The 22,544-nt window shown below is 47.7% G+C and overlaps 1 protein-coding gene across 13 annotated transcripts in view; it reads right to left on the reverse strand.

Moving 5' to 3' along the window:
* Positions 1 to 4,107: 4,107 nt before the first annotated feature.
* The window catches only part of LOC144128052 (ETS homologous factor-like), a 402,718-nt gene continuing 384,281 nt past the window's right edge, over positions 4,108 to 22,544 (reverse strand). For 3 of the 13 annotated variants that reach the window (XM_077661105.1, XM_077661099.1, XM_077661110.1), the window contains exons 2-9: positions 20,858 to 20,930; positions 20,138 to 20,309; positions 18,885 to 19,175; positions 15,136 to 15,243; positions 14,209 to 14,343; positions 13,317 to 13,403; positions 12,093 to 12,288; positions 4,108 to 10,967 (exon numbers count right to left, since the gene is read on the reverse strand). In XM_077661105.1, coding sequence (XP_077517231.1) covers positions 10,808 to 10,967; positions 12,093 to 12,288; positions 13,317 to 13,403; positions 14,209 to 14,343; positions 15,136 to 15,243; positions 18,885 to 19,175; positions 20,138 to 20,309; positions 20,858 to 20,930 — 1,222 coding nt within the window. In that variant the 3' untranslated portion in view covers positions 4,108 to 10,807. Of the gene's footprint in view, positions 10,968 to 12,092; positions 12,289 to 13,316; positions 13,404 to 14,208; positions 14,383 to 15,135; positions 15,244 to 18,884; positions 19,176 to 20,137; positions 20,310 to 20,857; positions 20,931 to 22,544 lie in introns of all 13 variants that reach the window. The other 10 variants (XM_077661104.1, XM_077661111.1, XM_077661103.1 and 7 more) reach the window with 8 other exon arrangements.

The following is a 22,544-nucleotide window of genomic DNA, read 5'->3' on the forward strand; positions in this document are numbered from 1 at the left end:
TCTTAGAAGGGATGTTTTGATTTCGTCTTCTCCACGTTTGCTGAGCACACTGACGTAAACGCTTTAAGCTCCCGCTGCTAACGCTCTTAAGTCGAACACTGAGGCAGTGTTGGAGGAGCATTCATCACAGTGAAAAAGTCTTCTGACTGCTCTTCAAGCCAGGTAGTCACTGCCCACTTGCCATCGTCGTCGCTTGAACATCGTTGGCCTCGAAAATTTTTATCAAATTTCAGAATAGAAAAAGATCTGAGGCTGCTTTCGTATGGCTAGAATGGTGGGTGATTTAGCTGTTGAAACCTCATTTTCGAATGGCGACTTGAGCGTACAGAGACGTGGTGCACAGGCGCCTTGTCATGAAGGAACAGTGCGCCTGCTGAGAGCTTTCTTCGTCTATTCTCTTTGATTGCTTTCCGCAAAGCAGCGATTCTGTTAGAATAGACCCCTACAGTTATGGTGCTCCTCTGTGGCATGAATTCCATAAGCAGAAGTCTATTCTTATCCCAAAAAACTACTGCCGTGACCCGTCCAGCTGATTTTTTAGCCCTTAGCTGCTTAGGTGAGGGGGTCGTCTACTTCCCTTACATAGACCATTTTGGACGCAAGGTCTTCGTGGTGCACGTAGTGCCATGTCTCGTCCGCTGGCACCACCCTTACAAAAATTTTTGTCTATAGACTGCCCATAGACTTCTGTCTATAAAGTCTATAGACTTTCTATAGACAAGTCCTAGAGAACATTTTATAGTCAATACAAATGTTATAGACAGTCTATAGACAATTTAGAGATTTATGGCCATACACTTTTAGTATACTTTAGTCTATAGACAATCTATACACTATGAATAGTGAAAAAGAAATATTTATAGGAAGGCAAAAAAGTCTATAAGAAGTGTATAGACTGTCTATCGGCGATTTTTATAAGGACAGACGCTGAAAAAAACTTCTGGATGTTCCATGAGCAGCTCCAAACTATCCCGACTGCACTGTCGACCAGTGCCCTGTCTCGGAAAGGGCTCGGCAATCTTGGGGGAACTTCTCGCACTGACTTTGGCCATGTCCAGCTTTTCATGAGTGATGGTCTAAAATGTTCCTGCTCAGATTCCTGACTCTTACGTTATCTGTCACACTTTGACATAATTCTTCAAAATTCGCGTCTGCTGGACGTCCGCTGTGAACATCATAATCTTCAGTCGGCTGCTTCTGCGCTTGAATTGCTTCCTCCAAATTTCTTTTTTTGGGTAAGAGGGGGCAGACTCCCCGTAAACTGCTTATATATATTCAAGAGTCTCATTTGGCTTTTGATGTTCTTTAGTAAGAAACTTTATAACTGGTCTTTTCTCCAAATCGAGCAGTTTCTTCGAAGGCTGACACACAGGTTGACTTGACGTGTTACCAATTGAGCCCGTTTATAAACAGCAGTCGATTTCTGGAGTCACGCTGAGCTCGGTCTTGATATACGTCACCTCAAGGCATGTCCCGGAATTTAGAGCTTTGTTTTTTTCTCTTTCGCTACCGTCTTTCTCGCTTAAGTGGGCAAACTATTGAACGCCTCTCATGCGCCGTGTTGCCAAGACCGTTTAAAGTTTTGCTGTAGGTAAAGTTAGGTTAAGTAAAGTTGGGTCGCTGTTCTTCCGCTTCGAATGTATGGCACAATGCCCGGAAAATTCACTCTGTATGCTAAGAGGTAGAGATTTCTCATTAACTTGGGCTTTTCTTAACGTGATCGGCATATTGGCGTTTTTTTGCATTGCGCCTGTATGACAACCGCGGTCGAGATTACATCGCGCGGCCTTCAGTACAACTTGTCGAGCTTGAAAAAAAAAAAGTTCTATATTCCCTATTTCAAAAAATTTATACTCACCGCTTTTGACATGTCCAACATTCATGGAAAAAAATTTGCAACATTGCAGTATTGTGATGGAAATATTGAATGTAATGATCCATTTAAGACGGCCATAGAAAACCAATGTGGAACACTTTTGACGAGAGAAATAACTTTGATAGCAAAAAAAAATGCAAGCCTGCCGACGGGAGATCTGCGGGTATATTGATTGTCATAGTGAAACCTTACAATATATGAAAAATTGTGCTCATAAACTGGTCCCCGTTTAAAAATGTTTTTGCCTCGCCTCTTGCCAGTTTTGACGAACGGGGTGGCGAATCCGCTGTTCTCAGTGCCCCCTCAGCTGCCATCTCCGCATTTTCGCGTTTCGTGTTCATGTGGTAGACGACTGTGCGTTGCTCGTACATTTGTGCACGTTCCCTGCAGTTTCGAAATTCTGGGGAGTACACTATGCTAGGGTTTCCGAAATCGTAGCCAGGAAATTAAAACCAAGGGGATGTCCTATCACAAAATACTGCTGAGTAATTTGCGGATGGGCAGGAGGAATGCAGTGCTCAACATTTTAGATAAGAAAGCAAAAAGCAAAACTTTAATGGCTGTATTTTCGGAGGATAAGTTAAGTTTCCACCTTCACCAGCCTGACCTGAGCTGTGAAGTTGGTCTGGAAATATTTATCAGGTTCCCTTACAGCAGATTACAACAAAGCAGGGAGTATCAGACCTTTGAAGAGAGCATAGATTTTTTGCGATTAAAACCAAAAAAAAGTGTGACATTTGTGCTTCATGTTGCATTGTTGCACTCAGCACTCTACCCGCTCCCTTACTTCTTTCTTCGCGGACTGTCCACCATCAATTCAGGTTTTTCAATGTGCACGCCACGACGTTGTAAACAATTCATTCAATCATTAATTCTTATCACGCACATCGATTTAACATAAAGATCCTTTGACTAATTGTATCACGCACAAGGGCCGATTGTTCGAAATTGTTCTGCATTAATATCTTTCTTAGCCCAGTCATCTGGTATTCGCTCATTTCTGTCGGTCATCAACACTTCTCTTCTGTCCCTTCCCTTTACTCCTTTTCTTCACTGAAGGCGAATAAAATTCAGCGCAGTAACATTTAGATCACTCCGTCGTCATAGAGTGTGCCACCGCAGTTCCTGTATACATGTAGGCTGCCGTGTAGGCTTAAAGACATTAGATAGACTTTACCAGCTGCTTGCTGATGAGATGTGAGCTCTCTGACAAACGACACCCACTGAGTAGGGGCGCAGTTTCCACGTAGTACACATTCATGGTGAGCACTATTTCTATTATGAGTGCGGTCACGTCAGGCGAATTTTTGTTACAATTACATAGCTAAGTGATTGGGCTCAGGAGTCATATCTAGAAACTGTGTATCAATTTAGTGGAATCATGTTGCTTGTAAGTTTTTAACTTGTCGGATGTACCGTTACGTGCTTTTTCGACAACTTCATTTTGATTTCCGCTTACTGCATCTCAAGTGAAGCACAAAATTTCAATTGCCACGGCTCACTGCTTCACCAGTAAATGATCACACCTAAAAGAGCGCAACACGGATACTAAGATAACTGCTACTTTGTTTTCAGCAAAACAAACACCTCTTACTTCTTCATGTGCCACCATGTTAAACTGCTGGAGGACTATTTCAGTCAGTGAAACCTATTGTAGAGGCGCGCAGATCTTAGACGTGTAGCACAGCAATGCAGCACACGGTACACATTGCTTGTGACCTTTATTCGCAGCTAGCTTTTGCTTACTGCGGGTAGTACGGGTGCCTCTTTCATGCCACACGATGTAGGCCCACTGCCACGTGGTCTATTCATGTAATGTTACGACTTACGTTGGAGGTGCAAGATGTTTAGACGTGTAACCCAATATGAGTATACCGCTATTGACAATTAGTACTCAGCGTATGAGCTGAGCTATTAGCAGCAGGCAGTATTGATGGAGGGATCAGTAAACAGTAAGGAATACTTTAAATTAAGCTGGCTCCTGTTTATTGCCTTTCATTTATTCATCAAAGTTCGCAACTTTTGTTTAATGATATTTACAAAGAACAAGTGACATCAAGCAAGCCTGACGCCAAGTACTACATCAAACTCGAGAAGCTTTCATTTTTACTAAATAACACCTGGCACACATGTTCGTAAGCCCTACGCAAGCACAGTTTGTATCCGCAAGCATCCACAAGAAACTTAGTCGCCATAGTGGGCGAGTAGCAAAGAAGACACACACACAGTAGTTGTGGCTATCTACAAGTAGTCTTTATTTGGAATCTTTTTCTCTCTCGTACACAGGTAAATAAACAGGATGGTGGAGTAAAAAAAAACCAGTTAAGGAGAACAATGCGACTGGCGTACAGAGAGTTTGCTTATAGTATACATATAATATATTTATATATATAAAGTAGCTCTGTCGTCTATAAAAACGCATCTCTCAAATATACTTTGTTTTAATCTCTCTCTCTCTCTCTCCCTCTCGTAAAATATGGTCACAGGTATCAACACGGCTCGCGCTCAGCGATGCCATAGGTTTCTCTCTTTTGAAGGCAGCACAGATATAATACAAGAGAAGGCGCGCACACTTCGGCCGCGACCGTGTCGACAACAGCGAAGGCACAGTCGAGGCACCAAGGGCGCTGCGGGTACCCGGACAGCACAGATCACGGGAACACAGCAACAGGGCATGCAGCAAGGTGCTCCTTCGGTTCAGTCATAAACGGAGAGGTGAGTTGAAGCTGCATTGTTTAGTACTGATCTTCTGCGACCACCAGCCTAGGCTTTGTTCGGAAAACAGAGGTCCCAGGGACCAATGTTGAGTTTTGTATCGTCAGCAGCGTACTTTTAATTCGAACGCTGTCTTAAGTTTTCTTGTACACAGGGGCGGTGCCAATGCTGTGCATCCGGTTTCAAAATTATTGATCCTTTGACAACGCCACCGATGTTTAGCCGTAGCCGAGTAGCGAATGTATTCTCGGACAAGAATCGTAACCCTCTTGGAGAGAATGCACGCTAACGCCACTTGATAAGGAAGTTACGACGGCTGCCACTGCAGTGATAAGCTGCAACCTTCCTTTGAGAATAAACGCCACCGTAATATCTCCGGCCGGATGAAGCATTACAAGCAGAACGCGCCAATCTGCAGCGCACTACTCGAAAACCGAATGCAGCTGAAAAACACCTCTCCTTTAGACAGGAGCAGCGCGATCGTAGCAAGTGAGCACTCTCGTTTCACGAGCGACAGGTCCCCGACAGCGCAGGCGCCTTTCAACATAGGGCTCTTCGTTCTTTGAGGCACGTTTGATCGGTCGGTACACACACAGCACCACTCGGTGTTGGGCTCTCTCACAAGAGAACAGAGAAGCGTTGAGCAACTTAGGACTCTCTCTCTCTCTCTCTCTCGCGTAATAACTCTTGTAAGGAGGAGAAAGAGAGAGAGACTTGACTGCGGCGACAAGGCGAACAAGGCCGAAGTTGCAACGTCAGCCCGGTCCGCTTCCCTTTAAGTACTCGCGACACGCAGTAATGTCCACCGGAAGAAGTAAAGGCATGCGGCGCAGCAGCCGCCGGCCGAACAGCCGTACAGGGCGGGGAGTATTCGGTAGGAAATGTACACTGCGACTGCAGAGCTGTTTGCCCAACGAAAGGGGATGCACACGCGAAGCGCGATCCCGTCCTGGCGGGGCTGCAGTAGCGAGGTCGATTTCTAAGGGCAGTTAGCGATACCATCATCAGTGCTTGGGGCGCCAGTGGACGGCCGTCGTCGGGCGAAAGTGCGAACATATCACTCTAGTGGGCTCATGCACCATGCGCACACGTCTTCAGGTTATTTTTAACTCTTTCTTTAAAGGCCTGGACATTTCTTACAGGACTCCTTACCGTGAGACATTACTACTTTGAAAAGCGCGACATTATCCAAATCAATGACTTAAACCAGACCGATGAATACATCTGCCAAGCATCGGCAGTTGTATATTGTCTTGCCCCAGTTAGACAAGCCAGATATGACCAGCTCAAATATGTTTAGCACACCATACTACCAAACTCCATTATACTTAAGGCTGCTAAGCACGCAAATTTTATGCGTTATAGCGTAAACAATGAAACGATGCTAGTAGTCTGTCGCGAAAATCGCCACATGGTCCTTTAGTGCGGAGACGCGCTGGACGACTTAAGCGTTTTTTTATGCTATCGCTTAATTTCACTGTAATATGCGCCCAGACTCAACAACCAGTTAAAGAGAACTGATAATTTTGGTGCCGAAAAAATACGGATATATAAAGATTTGATAGAGGCCCCGCTGCTGTGTTAACCGCAAACAGCTCTGCACTCGAGAACAACAAGACGCAAAAAAAGCAAAGAACAGGCAACAAGAATCAATCTGGATATACATCATTTACGCGCGAAATTGAACAGATGGGAATGTAATGGGGGTATGTTTTGCGAAAGAAAAAAAAATGTCGTTAACACAAATCTTGGAATGGAGTTCCTTAGAACGCTTATGCGTGAGAACACTCGAATAAAAAAAATACTGTTCTGGCATTTTTATACACAGGGTTTGTACAGGATCTTGCTTAAATCCTTGCCACCACTTTTCTCCAACAGAGCTCGCCAAACAAATGAGAAAGAACGATGGAAAGTGGTCCCTCCGTCCAATGACAGTTGACGGTAGCGGATGGTTTTAGAAAAATAAAAAAGAAAGAGCTGAATAGACGGAAGCCAGCTAGACAAGTAGGTTACCGGCAACTTGGACGCTGCAATAAACCTCCGGGCAAGGAATGACTGCTCGACATGAGTATGCTTTGTCGATGATTGCACATATGACAAGGAAGACAGCGTGCCGGTCTCACTGTTCCACGCAAAATACAGCTTTTATTTGTGCGTAAACACCACAACATATGCGCGACGTGCTAATAAATCTTACGAACACTCGACGACTAACCCGTGAGGCCTCACAGTCATGGAGAATGCGAGCACATGGAGGCAAAGTACTTATCTAGAAGTGCGGACAACTGACAACAAAGATATGAACCTGGCCTTTCCTTTCTTCAATGCATGTGTGAATTTGGTGATAGTGTTGGCCTTTTCAGTGCTTGTTTTGTGTCTGTGCAGGTGTTACAAATTTAATCACCACAATCTTTGCAATTGTGTCCAATAGTTGTAAGCTATAGATATTACTAAGCCATCGAGCCGCGTCCGTTAATTGGAAACCGCGGTCGAAAAATATGCTTTCACCAATTATTCGTGAGGTTTCTTGGATGCAACAAAGACCAAAGGTTCATTAATACCTTAAGTGACATCATCAAACGAATGCTCAGGCCAAAAGGCATGGTGTGTCATTAACGAACACTGCCGAAACGCCGAAACTTTTCTGCAGACCCCTGCGAGCTTCATGCCTAGGATTTCTATTTGTTAAGAGCCTGGCAGCAACAAGGCCAAAAATACAGAAAAGGATCATTGACAGGTGCATCCCAGAAGGCCGTAGCACCGCTTTACACAGCGGTCCTCTCGCCGACAGACCTGTTTCGTGCTGGAATGGAACAATAACGTAATATTGCTTTTTCTTCTTATTTTGGACTAGAGCGACGTAAACTTTATATAACTTCATAAGAACGAAGCCCCAACGCGAACTCGCTGCCGTAACAGCAAAGCTGGCGAGGAATGGAATGAATAGAATAGTGGTAATTGCACATTGCCAGGAAGCCGTGTGTAACGGCACACTGCAAACGAAGCCGCGTCTGGTTTAGCCGGCGTGCATTCCGAGGCAACGCTTTGCTGAACATGCGCGGCATCGGCTTACTAACGTTTGGCAGAGGAAATCACACCAACGCGCAGAAAAAACGTCGCGCGCTCAGGCGTCGTCTGCTCGGAAGCGGGGAGCTGGGCATCGTCTGCGCGGAATGTATAGCTAGCATGGTTACGCGCGCCGAGCAGACGACAGACGCCAGCGCCTGCCAAATCGTTAAGCCTTTTCGCTCTCGTCTGCGTCTCCCAGCGGATTCTACGCGGCACAAGTTCGAGTGAAAATGGCAGCGAGATGCTAACTGTTTCGTGCCTCACTGCCCACAATCATCACTCTTTCAAAGCACCGAAGCGGCACCGGTAAATTTTCCTTTGCTCTGTCGACTCGGGACTCTCTTTGAAACGAACAATGTACGCTCCAAGACGCACACACGCACACATGCACACACGAGGGATGCAGATGAACAAAACAAGGGGATTAAACGAGAACCGAAGTATGAAAATCGATAAAAATGAGACAAAAAAGGAAAAGGGGGATGGGAGAATTACATGTCGAGTCTGTGTTACAGGAGAAGAAAAAACATGTCAAAGGTAAAAATATATGCGCCAGCGACAGCCAACAAAATGACGCCTGTCGGGCGCACGAGAACGGTTGTGCCGGAAGAGGCGTGTAAAACAACAACAAAGTAGAAAACTGCAGCACTCTTGGAACACGCGTACATATAAGTTCTCTGTCGTTCCGTCTGCTGTCGTGGTGTGGTTCTTCTGTTCGTTGCTGTTCTTGTTCCGAGGAACGAGGCTGCCGGCCTGTGATTTACGGTCTCCACCCTGTGGCGTTGGGGCCGAATTTGTACACGAGCCGCCGGCCAAACACCGGTAGAAGAACCTGGCTTTTGTAGTAGTATCTGAACGCCCGAAGGATGCGGTCAAGAAAGAAGAGAAAGAAAATGGAGCACACACAACTTATTGGTCAGGAACACACTGCGCTGAACATCCAGCAATTCAGGATTAAGACTGCACTGAATTCACTCCGACATTAGCTGGCAAGTGACACATTGCCCAATGTGATCGTACTTCTCGCATTTATCACTAGTGAAACCGGCGCATAGACTCGGAACCTGCTGCGCAATGTGTGCCCCTACTTCAATCAGTTGGTTACATTTTGGACTTAGAGCGGCCACTCTCGAATGATCTATTCACAATAAGCGAGGCTGAGCAACCGAGAATGGTCTCACAGACATTGCTGACACCTTGAAACATTTCCTCTGAAACGAATCGTGATGACTAGAGCACAACCATACGGCCATGAGGACATCTTACAAACACAAGACAAAACTAAAGATATGCACAATAAAATAATTAAAATCAGTGACTGCTGAATGCCCTGCTAAAAACCGCTTATCCGTGTTTGGCACAGACACAAAGGAATAGGAGCAAACCCGTCCTGCCCAATCAACTGTATTTAAGAGCACTGCAACGTGTTTGTTCCCGTGTACATTTCAAAAACAAAGAGCTACTTGAAACACATCGAACTAATCAGAGCTGAAGGAATTAAACTACAGCACATTTGTAATTATTTACAGCACCACAAACATACTGTAACTGTGTATACATTTGTAAGTCTTTTGGTATTGCAACCGTTTATTTCTTGTCAGCACTAAATTATTCTTAGTGACATAGCATTTCTGCCAGTATCACATAAAATTTGCTTGTCGAATGTGACGCTCAAATCAAAAAACCTTACACAGGACAATAAGAAGTTACATATAGAAATGCATAGTATAAAAAGTTACATATACAACAGCATTTTTTGGTATCTCAGAGCCCTCGGCTGCCATTTAAGGCAAAGCCTAGCTAAATTCTACCTGAGTGCAAGCCCCCTGAGTGCTTATCTTCAGAACAGCAGCATAAACTTCGGTGGTGCAAACATGTTCACTAGCCTTGCAGTGGCCAGAGTAAGTTATTTTGCAAGACTATCACTGAACGCCACACATTTAAGGCACTAAATTCCGGCTTCCAATACAGGGAAGTGATAACACTTTGTCTGCAATGGCATCTAAATCATCTTCTGGCTTATCGATATCCATTTTGCTCTTGGCTTCTGACAAGGTCTCAAGAATATCCCCCATTAGGCAGAGACAAACTACAATAAATTAAAATTTATTGCAATAATTGCACACAGAGATGTCACCGCAAAGCCCATTTAGAAATATAAACTTGCCCTGTACAAAATTTGCAGTGGCATCCTTGCTTTTTAAAAATAAACTTCATTACCCATGAGCGTGCATACTACACTTCCTACAGGGTGTGGGACCATGCATCGTTATTTGCACTTTCAAACAATTGTGGTCACAGACACACAGTGGAGCTTAACCAATCATAGACAGCAGAACAGGCTAAGACCTGCATGACATGCCCACCAAATTTAACGGTGTTTTCGGGCTCTACTTGTAAAATATATATTCTGGGTTCTTAATAAAAAATTAGTAACGGTTTCACATTTATCTAATAAAGTGGCCAAGGGAGCCACCAGTGTACAATATCTGAAGCCGGCGGGTAAAATTAATAAGAACAGCCGAAAAGAGACTGTCTCCGCAAGACAATTTTTTTTATTATTTGAGGTGACAAGCGACACACTTTGCAGGAGTACTTGCACCCAGTCATGGTATACTTTGCCGAGCGCTTATCTCGTGAAGCTTGCTGCTTTCACTGAGCACGAGGGCACCAGAAGTGCACGAAAACCGATTCTCTAGTCCACAAACATTCGTCTCAGCTTTGCACACAAGCTCGCCCTGCGTGCAACAGTGTAAGGTGCAGCACACTGCTTGCAAGAATGGCAACTTGGCCATGACCTTGATCGCACTTGGGCAGAAGACAGCAGCGCCCCTGCCGTTCTGAAGGCTATCGTTTATGATTTGTCAAGGTTTTATGCGAATGAACAAGAATTGTGGTTTGTCACAAATGTGAACCCGAGTAAATTGTTGCAGCATAACATAGCTAGTGACCAGCACAGCATAGAAGAGATATCTTAACACAGATGCAAGAACCGGAAAAACCTCGATGACAAAACCAGCGGGCGGAGGAAGGGTAGTTGCGAGAGTCACTACCACCAGTGTCAGTCAACGTCGCCACCACCACCAGCACAAGTGTCAACACCACCACCGTCACCGGGCATCGTCATGAGTGCGAGGAAAGAAGGTATCAGTGGGTGAACAGGCAAGGGTTATGAGTGCGAAGAGGTTGCGTGCCGTCCACCTTGTCTCTCCAGCCGCTGGAACGGGGACCAAACTTGTAGACGAGCTTTTTGGGCAGGCCCTGGCACTTGGGCACGGGCTCTAGGATTTGCTTGCTGTAATAGGTTCTGCTCAGCGCCGCCGCCACCATGGAAGGTTTCGAGGGAATGGGGAGAGGGATGGTTGTGAGTTCGAGGAGAGAGAGAGGGGAGAGGTTAGTGCTGACAGAGGAATGGTGAAATGCTCTTTTTGCCTCCATGAAATTCGACACAATGCCACTGAGTCCGGTATTTTCCAAGTTGTTCAAGCAAGAAAAGGATTTATTCTAATCGTCATATTCAAATATGCTATGAATTCTTCGGAAAGTTATGCTCATCTTTATCCTGGTATCAGCAACGGGAGACCTTTGAGCGTCAATAATTTAACAGGCTACTTCTGACAATTCGGCGGAAGCACTAAAGAATGCCCAGAGTATTTTTGCGCTGGTAACTTCAGCATTTACACTGCTTCTGTGATGTAACTTATCTGTGATGTAATAACGTTTATTCTTCAGTCGTATCATAACTTATAAATTTAATCTGTAGAACGTGTGTAATGGAATAAGGAGAAAATACTTCTAGCGATACTCTCATCCTTTAGCCTAGTTCCTGGTAGAGTTTCCCGAGAGGTACAGTACAGAAACTTTTTTTTCATAGTGTTACAGTGCTTAAGGTGCTGAGCATTGGCACCAGAAGAGTGAGTTAGTAGGAAAAACCATCACCAATGTAACAGCATGCAGTGAACCATAAGGGGAGTGTGCACATCTGAATGAACTTCTTCACATGCATGTTTTTCAGAAGTACAAAGACTTGCTAACCAGTGCCCGACCTTAAAACTACAGAAATCAGCTTTACACATCACATTTCAGATACGTTTTGAAAGCAATGCAGAAAGCTGAACAGGCTTGGTACAGCAGTTAACTTAATTGACTCCTTTATTATGGGTAAGACGTAACACATCTTGTCCTGCCATAAAAAGCAAGCACAAAGTAAATTCTGTCACTGTCTGCATTGAAATTTCCATAGTTAAACTTAATCATGCAAAAAATGAATTCAACACAGATGGTCACACTCCATTCAGTTGCCGTGAAAGGCCACCACAATCGCTGTTCTTAATGGAGATCTCAAGCAAGAGAGTGCACTCACTAAATTGAGGACTGAACGCGACAGAAATGCCTAAAAAGTCAAGCATGCATCCGTGCACCTGGTACGTACCTCATGGCTCGGCTGAGCTTCTCATAGGTCATGCGAGGATTCTGCTTGCGGTCGCCCCACATCTTCGCAACCTTGTCAGACTGGACGAACTTGAAGATGCCGTCCTCACGGCGCTCCCATCGGATGAGGCTCGGGTTGGTGGACGGGTTCAGCAGCAGGTCGCGGATGAACTCCCAGAGCTTGCCCATGCCTTTGCCTTTTTGGTCGAAACAAAATACAGGAAGTGCGTGTTAAAAAAAGAAGGTCAGTGCAAATAACAAAACGCGTAGGTTGCTAGAAGGCACTTGCTAGAAGCCGCTGGCTAGGTCATTCAAGAAGGATTGTCAAGTTCTCAAACAGGGAACATGGATGCATGCACTAAAGGGTTAGCAGCATGCTGGATGCACACGTTAGAAAAAAGTTCTTGTCATGAAAATACGCCACTGACAAAGCAAGCACTGCGAGAGAGACATAAGCAAGGCTGGGAAGACCAAATTATCAAAAGAGAATTTCAGTAGTTACAGATGGCTTCAATGACGCAAGCATTACCACTGAAAAGTATGGAGCCATCTGCACTAAAGCAAGGCTCCACTTGACATCAGTGCAGCCCTTAGAAAGTGCTACTTATGAGCTGCTAATGAGCTTATGAGACAAGGCTTTCTAAAACTCCCTGGCGAGGCTATCACTGAAAGGGCTCTGTGCATTGCTAGAAAAACTTTCAAAGTTAGCATAATGTAAATGGACATGCTACTAGCCATGCGCGTTAAGTAAGCTTTCAACTTTTCATAGCATATTTATAGCCTGGTGCTAGATGCTCTGCATTAAGATCTCTCCCTGTCTAGAACAGTATGTGCAAGCCGCCTTCAGGCCAGTCCACGCTTGGCGATGTGCACGCGAAGACGGCACGCACGAAGCCATTCCAGTAAGCTGCCACAAGTCGTGGCACACGTTGCGACCAGCTCGTTTTCTCAAAGAAACACCAGGGCACACGGCGCTTTCAGTGTGCTCAGTTGCTGAGTGGCGGCGTTTCGCGCTTCACTCCCCGGGCTTCGTGAGAGGTGTCCTTGCAGGGCTAAGCGGCATAGTGTTCCTGTATGTGCGCATACAGGAACACCGAAGTGGGCGAGGAAGAGCGGGCAGCGCATCGCGGAACAGAGCAGCAGAGCAAGCTTGCTGGCCGGCCTGAGAGACGGACAGAGAAGCGGAGCGGACAGAGGAAAAGGCGGAGGAGGAGCGAGTGCTTACCTGCTCGGCTGCGCACTTTGGCCTCCTTGATGGGGGGCCTGCCCCTCCGTCCTTTCTTTTTGCCCATCATGGGCATGGGAGGGGGCACTGCGGACACAGACAGGCAAGGGAAGAGAGAAAGAGGCAACGCGGGCGTCAGCGTCTCGGCAGATGGACACATCCCGCGCCAACCTAACCAGCAAGCTTGCCCGCCAGCGCGGCCCCCCTCGCCTCCCATTCTTGCCTCATACAAACTAGCGGTAGGCGCACCAGCACGCGTTAGGTTTGATTAGGTTCCACCTTGCGCCACACTGGCAAATGAAATGGACTGTTGTAGCACCCCCGCCCAGAAGAAATGACCCAAACCTTGGCGCTGAATGGAGACATACGGAAACCGGAAGATAAGGGTGCGTTCATCGAGGGGTAGTGTAAGATAAGAGTATGAATCTCTATAGCAGTTCGTTTCCGCTGCTCAGAAATGCTGCCACAGCCAACAAAAACTTCCCAGTCGGTGAAGTGGCTCATGAATGCTGCAATGTTAGCTCTATTTTCAACGCCGTTGCTGGTTTTGGATGCACCACAAATGCGAGTCCTTAATCCCGTAAGCGTAAGGGTGCAATCAGAGAGAACTATACGTGAACCTAAAAATAAATATTCACCCTTGTTGCTGTTAGATTCCCATTCTCAATTTTGGTGCACTAGTGTACGGACTGGTAGCTCGCTTCATTAAGTATGGTGTCTGTGAGGTTCCTTCACCGTGTCTGAGGGCCGACATTGGTAGATATCAGCTACGTTGTAAAGCGAGGTGCGCAAATATGTATCGGTTTGCCCAGGAGCGGACGAAAGTCACGAGAGGTATGCACCCTACCCCGAGCCCCATGCTGCAAGGGCGGGAACAGGGGCGAGCACTCACTCTGCTTTGCGAGTATCCGCGTGTCATGCGGCATGTAGGGAAAAAGGTTCTCTGTCCGCTCGTTCACGGTGCTCAGACTGCTGCTGGTGCTGGCGCTGTCCGACTCTGCAAGACCCGGAGACCCCGATGACGTCACTGGGAGGCAGAGAAGACGGAGGGACGCTGAAGCCAAGGCTGTACCATGAACACGGCTGTCAGAGATCACTCGCGAAGACGCTTGATATGCACTCTGTCCGAATGCCTGCTGCTGTATCGCTTACTGGTTTACTAAGAGCCCTTCTGCAGCAGTGGGCTAGAAATCACTGCAGACGTATAGTAGAATGGTTTCACCTGCTAGTGCATCAGTGAAGGCCATAGCAAACAACATTTTAAGTTACCTAGTTACCCTCTAACCGACACATGTTTGTTCAAAAACAGTACCACTGCGGTCATTTAGTTTTCGCGCTACCATCCGTAAGCAAACCAAAAAACTGCTTCGGACGAGCCCTACTCGCCTCAAACCGGACACAGAGTGCCAGAAAACACACGGCAGGCTGGACTCGTCGTGAGCCAGAAATGACAGCCGACTTATGACAAGCCTGTCTCGTCCAATTCCGCTAGGGGGTTAACACATCGTCCATAACACTCAATACTGCAGTGCTTCTTTTGACACGGGAATGACCACCTTGATGCAGATCAATTCCAATTTTTTCAGGGACTGGAAGCTTCCCAGCACAACTTAGTGCTCCAGTCTCATTACTGCAACCAGTAAAGAAGAGCAATACTGCGGTCTCATGGAGTGCAATGAGTACCAGCACTGTCCTCAATAAACTGATCCTCGAGGGCCGCCTCCGTGAACCGTGCACACAGAAACGAACTCGACCGTGGTACGAGAGGAGAAAACAAGCTCAAGCCACACGATGGCGGTGAAGGAAAGTGTCTGCTCACCATTTTCGGAGCCGGGACTGCTGTTCTGGATTTCCAGTGTGTCGAAGTAGCGCGGGTGGAAGGCGTATTTGTCAGGCTCGTAGTAGGCGTCGGGCATGCCCATGCCGTCTGTGAGGTGGACAAAATAAGCCAAAGGTGAGCAGAAGTGGCATTTTAACGCCCATGGGACAAATTAGTGTCGTCATTTCAGTGCTCGCGGTGCCAGTTGCTTTAAGGATTTTGCGCACACTCGGTTCTTCGGATCTGCACCATTTTTTCGTTAAGTTTCCTTGTGGCACATAATGCGCACTCTTTTTTTGAGGTGTTACAGCCACACGGCTTATTTCACAAGTATGTACCTAAGTTTGTGGTTGCTCAAATTTCGAAAGGGAACGTTTCTTTGGGTGTGTGTGTATATATACATACATATATATATATATATATATATATATATATATATATATCATATTGTGTGTGTGTGTGTGTGTGTGTGTGTGTGTGTGTGTGTGTGTGTGTGTGTGTGTGTGTGTGTGTGTGTGTGTGTGTGTGTGTGTGTGTGTGTGTGTGTGTGTGTGTGTGTGTGTGTGTGTGTGTGTGTGTGTGTGTGTGTGTGTGTGTGTGTGTGTGTGTGTGTGTGTGTGTGTGTGTGTGTGTGTGTGTGTGTGTGTGTGTGTGTGTGTGTGTGTGTGTGTGTGTGTGTGTGTGTGTGTGTGTGTGTGTGTGTGTGTGTGTGTGTGTGTGTGTGTGTGTGTGTGTGTGTGTGTGTGTGTGTGTGTGTGTGTGTGTGTGTGTGTGTGTGTGTGTGTGTGTGTGTGTGTGTGTGTGTGTGTGTGTGTGTGTGTGTGTGTGTGTGTGTGTGTGTGTGTGTGTGTGTGTGTGTGTGTGTGTGTGTGTGTGTGTGTGTGTGTGTGTGTGTGTGTGTGTGTGTGTGTGTGTGTGTGTGTGTGTGTGTGTGTGTGTGTGTGTGTGTGTGTGTGTGTGTGTGTGTGTGTGTGTGTGTGTGTGTGTGTGTGTGTGTGTGTGTGTGTGTGTGTGTGTGTGTGTGTGTGTGTGTGTGTGTGTGTGTGTGTGTGTGTGTGTGTGTGTGTGTGTGTGTGTGTGTGTGTGTGTGTGTGTGTGTGTGTGTGTGTGTGTGTGTGTGTGTGTGTGTGTGTGTGTGTGTGTGTGTGTGTGTGTGTGTGTGTGTGTGTGTGTGTGTGTGTGTGTGTGTGTGTGTGTGTGTGTGTACCTTTATTCCGCCATAATTTACAGGCCGAGCATGTCGACCGCCTGGGCGACCAGATATATATATATATATATATATATATATATATATATATATATATATATATATATATATATATATATATATATATATCAAACAACGAAAGGCAAGTGGTAAAGACACAGGTGCAAGCCCTTGCAGCCGAGTGCGTCGACAGTACGGGCTCCGGTAAATAATTATCGCTTCTGACAAGCAAAACGTATCGAAAAGCGACCGTCTGTTCCAGGAAACGTAGAGTTATAGGTAAATCAAGGCCAACGCTGTCGGGGTACATACGCACCTATTACGCAGAAGTTGCGCCCGAGTGCGCTTTGAGGATGAACGGGATAATAGGATGAGACCGAACGAAACAGATAAGCACTTGGACGTAGCCACGCTGGGGTTTCGCAAGGGGAACGACAGAAGGCTTCGGACAGCTAGCGAAAAGACTTAATGTGCACACCAGGTTAATCTTGCCCACTAGCCCCGGCACCAATCGGTCGCCATCGTTCTCTCCGTGCATGTGTACTCGGGAACGTAAGCGCGGTTCCGCTCAAGAGGCGAGCTGATTTGCATAAAGCGAACCTAGCGCATCACTGCACGCAGCTTGAGAGCTACATCCCCCGGACGCCCGTGTTGCACTTGCGTCGAATCGTACGCATGCACGAACAACTTACTGCGCAACGAAAGGCATTAAATGGCCGCGACTGCTTCTCATATCTTTGCGCAGATGGAAGAGGGAAGAAAACTAGGGTTTTTCGCTTCTTAAGTTTGGCTTGCACAACGGCAGGCAACCAACGGCGCGGGTCCCGGAGACGCATCATTACGCCACGTGGAAGGTGTTACGTGCTTTGCGGTCAACCTAGTCCCACATGAGCTCGCTTTTCTTGCTCTCTTTTCGCTGGAAATGCACGGAGAGCGAGTGGGACTGAATCGCACAGGTTCTGGCGGACATTTCCGTTCTTGACGTAAACGGGAACCTTGTTCGTAGAGGACCGCTGTAAAGCACCCGTATCACGCAATCGGGTGTTGTGTTGCATATCCACGTCTCCGAAACCGAGGTCAGACAGAAATGCGGAAAACTGCGCAGAGAGCGAAAGCAGCTGGTTTTACATGAGCTGAGAGCCGGGTCCACAGCTGAGTAGGTGTAACGAGAAGAAATGAGAATACGAAATGAGTTTTTTTTTTTTTTCTGACCTCGACCTAGCGTCACAAAGGAAACGCGCTGCGCAGTTGACTGCTTCACCCAAACGTTTCCGGGCGAAGTGGAGAAGCGAAATGCTAATGACGGGTGAGATGCATGCACAGAGCAGGCAGTCGGTTTCGTACGTCTCGTGAACTCCGCGCCCGAACATGACATATTCCCACAGCATGCGTGGGGATCGCAGTCAAAAGACAGATGCGAAGCTCACGCGCTGCGTTGACAGTGGAACGCAAGCGTCCGAGATGAGTGTGAAACAAGTGAGCAGGTTATGCACTACGACTGCAAGCGATGGCATAACACTCCGCAATAGAAAGAAATAAAAACCTGACCGTAAATACAGCTGTGCAGGTTAATTTTGTCACCGGCTTTACATCTGGTATCAGAACTGCAGTTGACAGTATCATGACGACGAATCAACTTCGGCTTTTTTAGCATCAGAGTTAGTTTTTTCTGCTACTTTGCAAATGCTTAGTTAGCGCAGATTTTGATGGCCTTAAGTTCACGCGTTTGCAGTAACGTGCAGTAACGTATGCCTGCGCGATCTGATTTCATTTTTACTCTCCATGATAGCTTCGCTCGTTTCGCTTGCCTTCGGAGTAATTGACCCTATTTTGTTCATGCTGGCCAGGAAGGCCTCCATCTATTTAAAAACACGCCCTTGCGTTCGAAAACAGTAACTTAGTCCATGTGCCCATCTAGCCCCAGATCTTCGTCGGTCAACAGACCTAGTACCTAACTCCGCTGTTAGATGGCTTCACAGCACGAATTTAAGCAATGCAGCAAAGCCCACTTTCCTTCACGACAACCTGTATTGATTAGAAGGCAGAACTTTCAAAACTCCACAGTTTCATTTTCGTTTCAATTCCATAGTAAGAACAGACGAGTCTTCCATACTCGTGACTTTCAGCCCGGCAACAGCGTTATCCAATAAAGCAAGAAAAAAGTTGCGCTCCTACTACAACTATCGCTGCCAATGCAGCTTGCAGGTGTACAGATCTGTTTTCGTGGCCAATGCAATGGTTTCGCGAGGCTGCTGGTTGCATAAGTAACGCAGTAAAAAACAGATGCATTTCTCCATCCCGGAACACAACCAAACCATAGCGTCAGTTATGAAGTACATTTCATGTGAACACTTACGCACGCAGTTAATTCAGTGTCTGAAATTTCACCACAGCAGCAGTGAGAAGTTCCAGGCAAAAATTGTGGTCTTGATCAGACTTCCCGAGTAGCGGGGCATGTGAAACCCTTCTCAGCTATAGCTATCCTCCCTCAGCATTTCATCCTGGGTCACAGTGAGACCGCCTACAGGGTAAATCAACTCACTGCGTGACGCCGCTGCGCTGTTGCCGAGCAGTCGCTGCACCTCGTCGTAGAGCCGGTGTCCGTACGACGGCGCGTGCGCACGGAAATCGTCCAGGCTCATGCGGCACAGGTGCTCGCCCGTCAGGGAGGCGAACGCGATCATGTTGATGTCTTCGTCGACGATCTCGAGCCCGTTGTGGCTGGCCCATGCCTCCAGCCAGTCGAGCACTTCCTGCGACTGCCAGTGCTGGATGGACAGGCTCTGCCACCGGCTCCCTCCCAGGTCCAGCATCTCCGTCGGGAACGTGTCGCCTGCGGTAGACGGCCATGTCTTGAAGTTCCCTTCAGCCACGGCTGAGCCGCGGGCAGCCAGCCGTGCCAATCGGCGGCAGTGAACGCGTCCATACACCCGCGCATTCTGGGCGGATGGCAAAGGACTAACGGGGCCGCAAGTGACGAGGGTAGATGTTTCGGCGCGTCCGTAACGTATACGCTACAGCACAAAAGTGCACAAGAGACAAACAGAGAAGATGCACACATGGCTGGCTTCAGTTGCGAGTCACAAGTCTGACTCGGGACATTACGAGATTAACGCCTCTGGTATATGAGCATTCTTCCTTTGGCCACTTCGCCTTCTGCGCTAAAGCGTATAATAAGCTGCACACGAGTGTCCTCGCGAGGTTCGTGATTAAACCGTGCACACATAAAGGAAGGACCCGTGCTTCTCCTGCTTCTTCGTGTCTTTCCCGCGTCTGCTGTCCAACTATGTACCGACAGTGCCCAGCAGTTTTGTTTTATGGGGTTTAACTTCCCAAAACGGCTCAGGCTATGAGGGATGCCGTAGTGAATAAGGGCTCCGGAATAATTTCGACAACCTGGGATTCTTTAACGTGCACCGGCATCGCACAGTACACGGACCTCTACATTTCGCCTCCATCGAAATGCTATCGCCGAGGCCGGGATCGAACCCGGGTCTTTCGGCTCAGCAGCTGAGCGTCATAACCACTGACCCACCGCGGCGGGTGTGTCCAGCACTGCATTTTGCGTATTGCTCTCTTAGTATCATTGTAGATATGGCGCTACATACGCTATGTTACGAATGGCTAAAGTGAACGCTAAGCGCAGCAAGGTGAAGGTTTCCTCTTGTCAACGTCACAGTCTCTCACTATTCACACGATACAGAATACACCAGCACGGTTAAGTGTCCTGCCCCGGCGTGTGCGTGCAGCTGCAGCAACAGCGACTGAGCCAGCTTCGAGGCTGTCTGAAAGTACCTTCGTAAGGTTGCCTGGAAGAGGGAACCATGAGTGGGTCCATGTGTTGTAAAGAGGACGTGACGTGGTCTGCGGCGTCCAGGCCGATGGGCTGCAGGCTGCAGTACGCGTTTGCGTTTTTGTCCTCCTCCGACGGGTCGTACATGAACTGCTCCTCCGGACTGAACGGGGACTGCGCAAGGACAGGGAAACGCCACTTCCTCAGACGTTGACCAGGTGTCCGGCTTGGAAGCGCGCCGTTTATGACCATGCGGCCTCAAGCGCTTAAGCCCACGCACAGCCGCCAACGACTCTGCATACGCATGGATCTTCAAGGAACGGAAAGAGCTTGCGAATACAAAGAAGAAAGCTCTATTTGATACTTGCCCCAATGAGAGACCCTATGTTCTGGGTCTTTGTACTGCTTCTTTCAGTCCTAGTGCAATTGCAACGTTCTTTTTTTTTTGGAACATTTTACGAATCCGGAAGGTTGCGTGGCTTCTCGCGTAGACCAAGCGAGCTCAAAGAAGCGCGTATGAAAACTGGTCCCATAGCTCACAGAACTGAGGCAGCAGTGAAAAGATATCAAGTACGGTTATCGGCTATCCGCAAAGACTACAAGATAGGGGGTTCATTAATAGGTTGAGAGTTTTGAAAAAGCCATAGAATGTATTATGCATACACTGCTGTCTTGTATACCTGACTACTATAGCGCTCAATGTCACTCAAGTCGTCGCTTACCTCATGGGTCCCCATGAGGTCTGCCTGGTTGAGCATCATTCTGTAGGCGAGGTTCTGCGTCCTGGACTGGACTCTGCAACGATGCAAGAAGACGACCAAAGGGTAAGGTAAGAGCTAAAGGATCATTTTTGCATACAATACAGCACTTCTGAAAGTTTGTGCGGCTATTATAAAAAACAAAAACATTTCACACTGCTGTGCCGCAGTTATGCTGTTGGGGCTTCTTGGATTTATAATGTCCGCTGGCATTAGTCCCTAGCATTCTTACAGCTGTGGATGGTTGTGCGCTAGCTGAACGCTTGAGAGCTGCTTCGCTCGCACTGTCAACGAGACAGACGTTTACACTGCACAGTTAATAGCACTGAAGACGTCAGAAAGGAAAGGTTAAGACCTCCAGCACTGTCGTCTTTATCACACAATCGTCACGCGGACAGGGCACATACACTTCTCAGGTCTCCGCTGGCGATACGCGCACTCTGAAACGGCATGCAGAAATGTTGGAAGTACGCGCTTGAGAAGACAGCAAGAACCGCGCATGCACAGACTGACAAGTGAAAGACCACTCCCCCTAATAGCTGAGCGTGGTTCCGACAGAGCGCGCTACCGTCGTACGCCGTCGACCATGCAGTAGTCCCATTGAGACAGGCCTGTTTACCGACGTAAGCGACAAGCCGGACCAGCAGCTACGAAGCGTGGCGCAAAAAACACGCGGCATGAAAAGGCGGACAAGCGGGTCGCAACAAAACGGCGCCTGTCACGAGCGCGTCACGCTGCCGTCCTCAAATGAGACGGCCGCTGGGACGAGCGCGCGGGATGGGACGGCATAGGATCCCGCTGTTCACGCATGCGTGCCAAAGCGCGCCTGTCATATGAGCCACGCTTCTTGGCCGTGGTTGGCACACTGTGTCCCGCCTCTAAGGACTACGACGTGGCGTACATGCCCCCGCAAGCAAACGAGTCGAGGCATGAACCCCGATCAGTCAAGATATACAGATGTCCAGCACTGATTCATCACACAGTGCGCAACTGTGCCGGAAGGTGAAACGCTGGATTTGATTTGGTCGCGTTCGTCACCCACACTGATCTGGTTGTTTGACTGCGTATGATCCCGGAGATCATTATGCACTAGGTAAATTGTGCACCAGAGATTCCGCGTAGAAACGCCGCATGTGGGAATTGAATGAAATTATGTGAACAAATGATAAAGACAGTACACTACAAACAAGGACCCGCTCATGTACGCAGTGCATGATGTACCGCGAACATGACCGTGAATCGAATGCACAGCGTTAAATAAGCCTGGGGAACGCTTCTTGACAGTAAACGCAAGACGCACACAACTGTGGCGCGCAGACAGCGAGCACGTAAACGGCGAATGCCGACGACGACAAACAGCGAAGGGTGGCGAGCAGGGACGGCAATAATTGTTCGATGCGGCCGGGGATCCTGGTCGCTTCTTGTTTCCCTTTCCGCGACGCCAGCGCGGTTGACGGGAGACGCGTGCTGTCTTCCACCGTCTATCCTCGTCTCGGGGACGCAAGTGAGGCCGCTGTCGACGTCACCCCGAGGCGCGGCTGGCACCTCCCAGAACGGCGGAAACCCGCACCCACGGGAAAACAGGCGCGCCGGTCAAACAGTGCGGCATGCTACTATTCGTCAGCGCGACCGTGTTGTCTATATTCTGGTG

The sequence above is a fragment of the Amblyomma americanum genome, chromosome 4 (assembly GCF_052857255.1).
Source record: "Amblyomma americanum isolate KBUSLIRL-KWMA chromosome 4, ASM5285725v1, whole genome shotgun sequence".
Classification (NCBI taxonomy): Eukaryota; Metazoa; Arthropoda; class Arachnida; order Ixodida; family Ixodidae; genus Amblyomma; species Amblyomma americanum.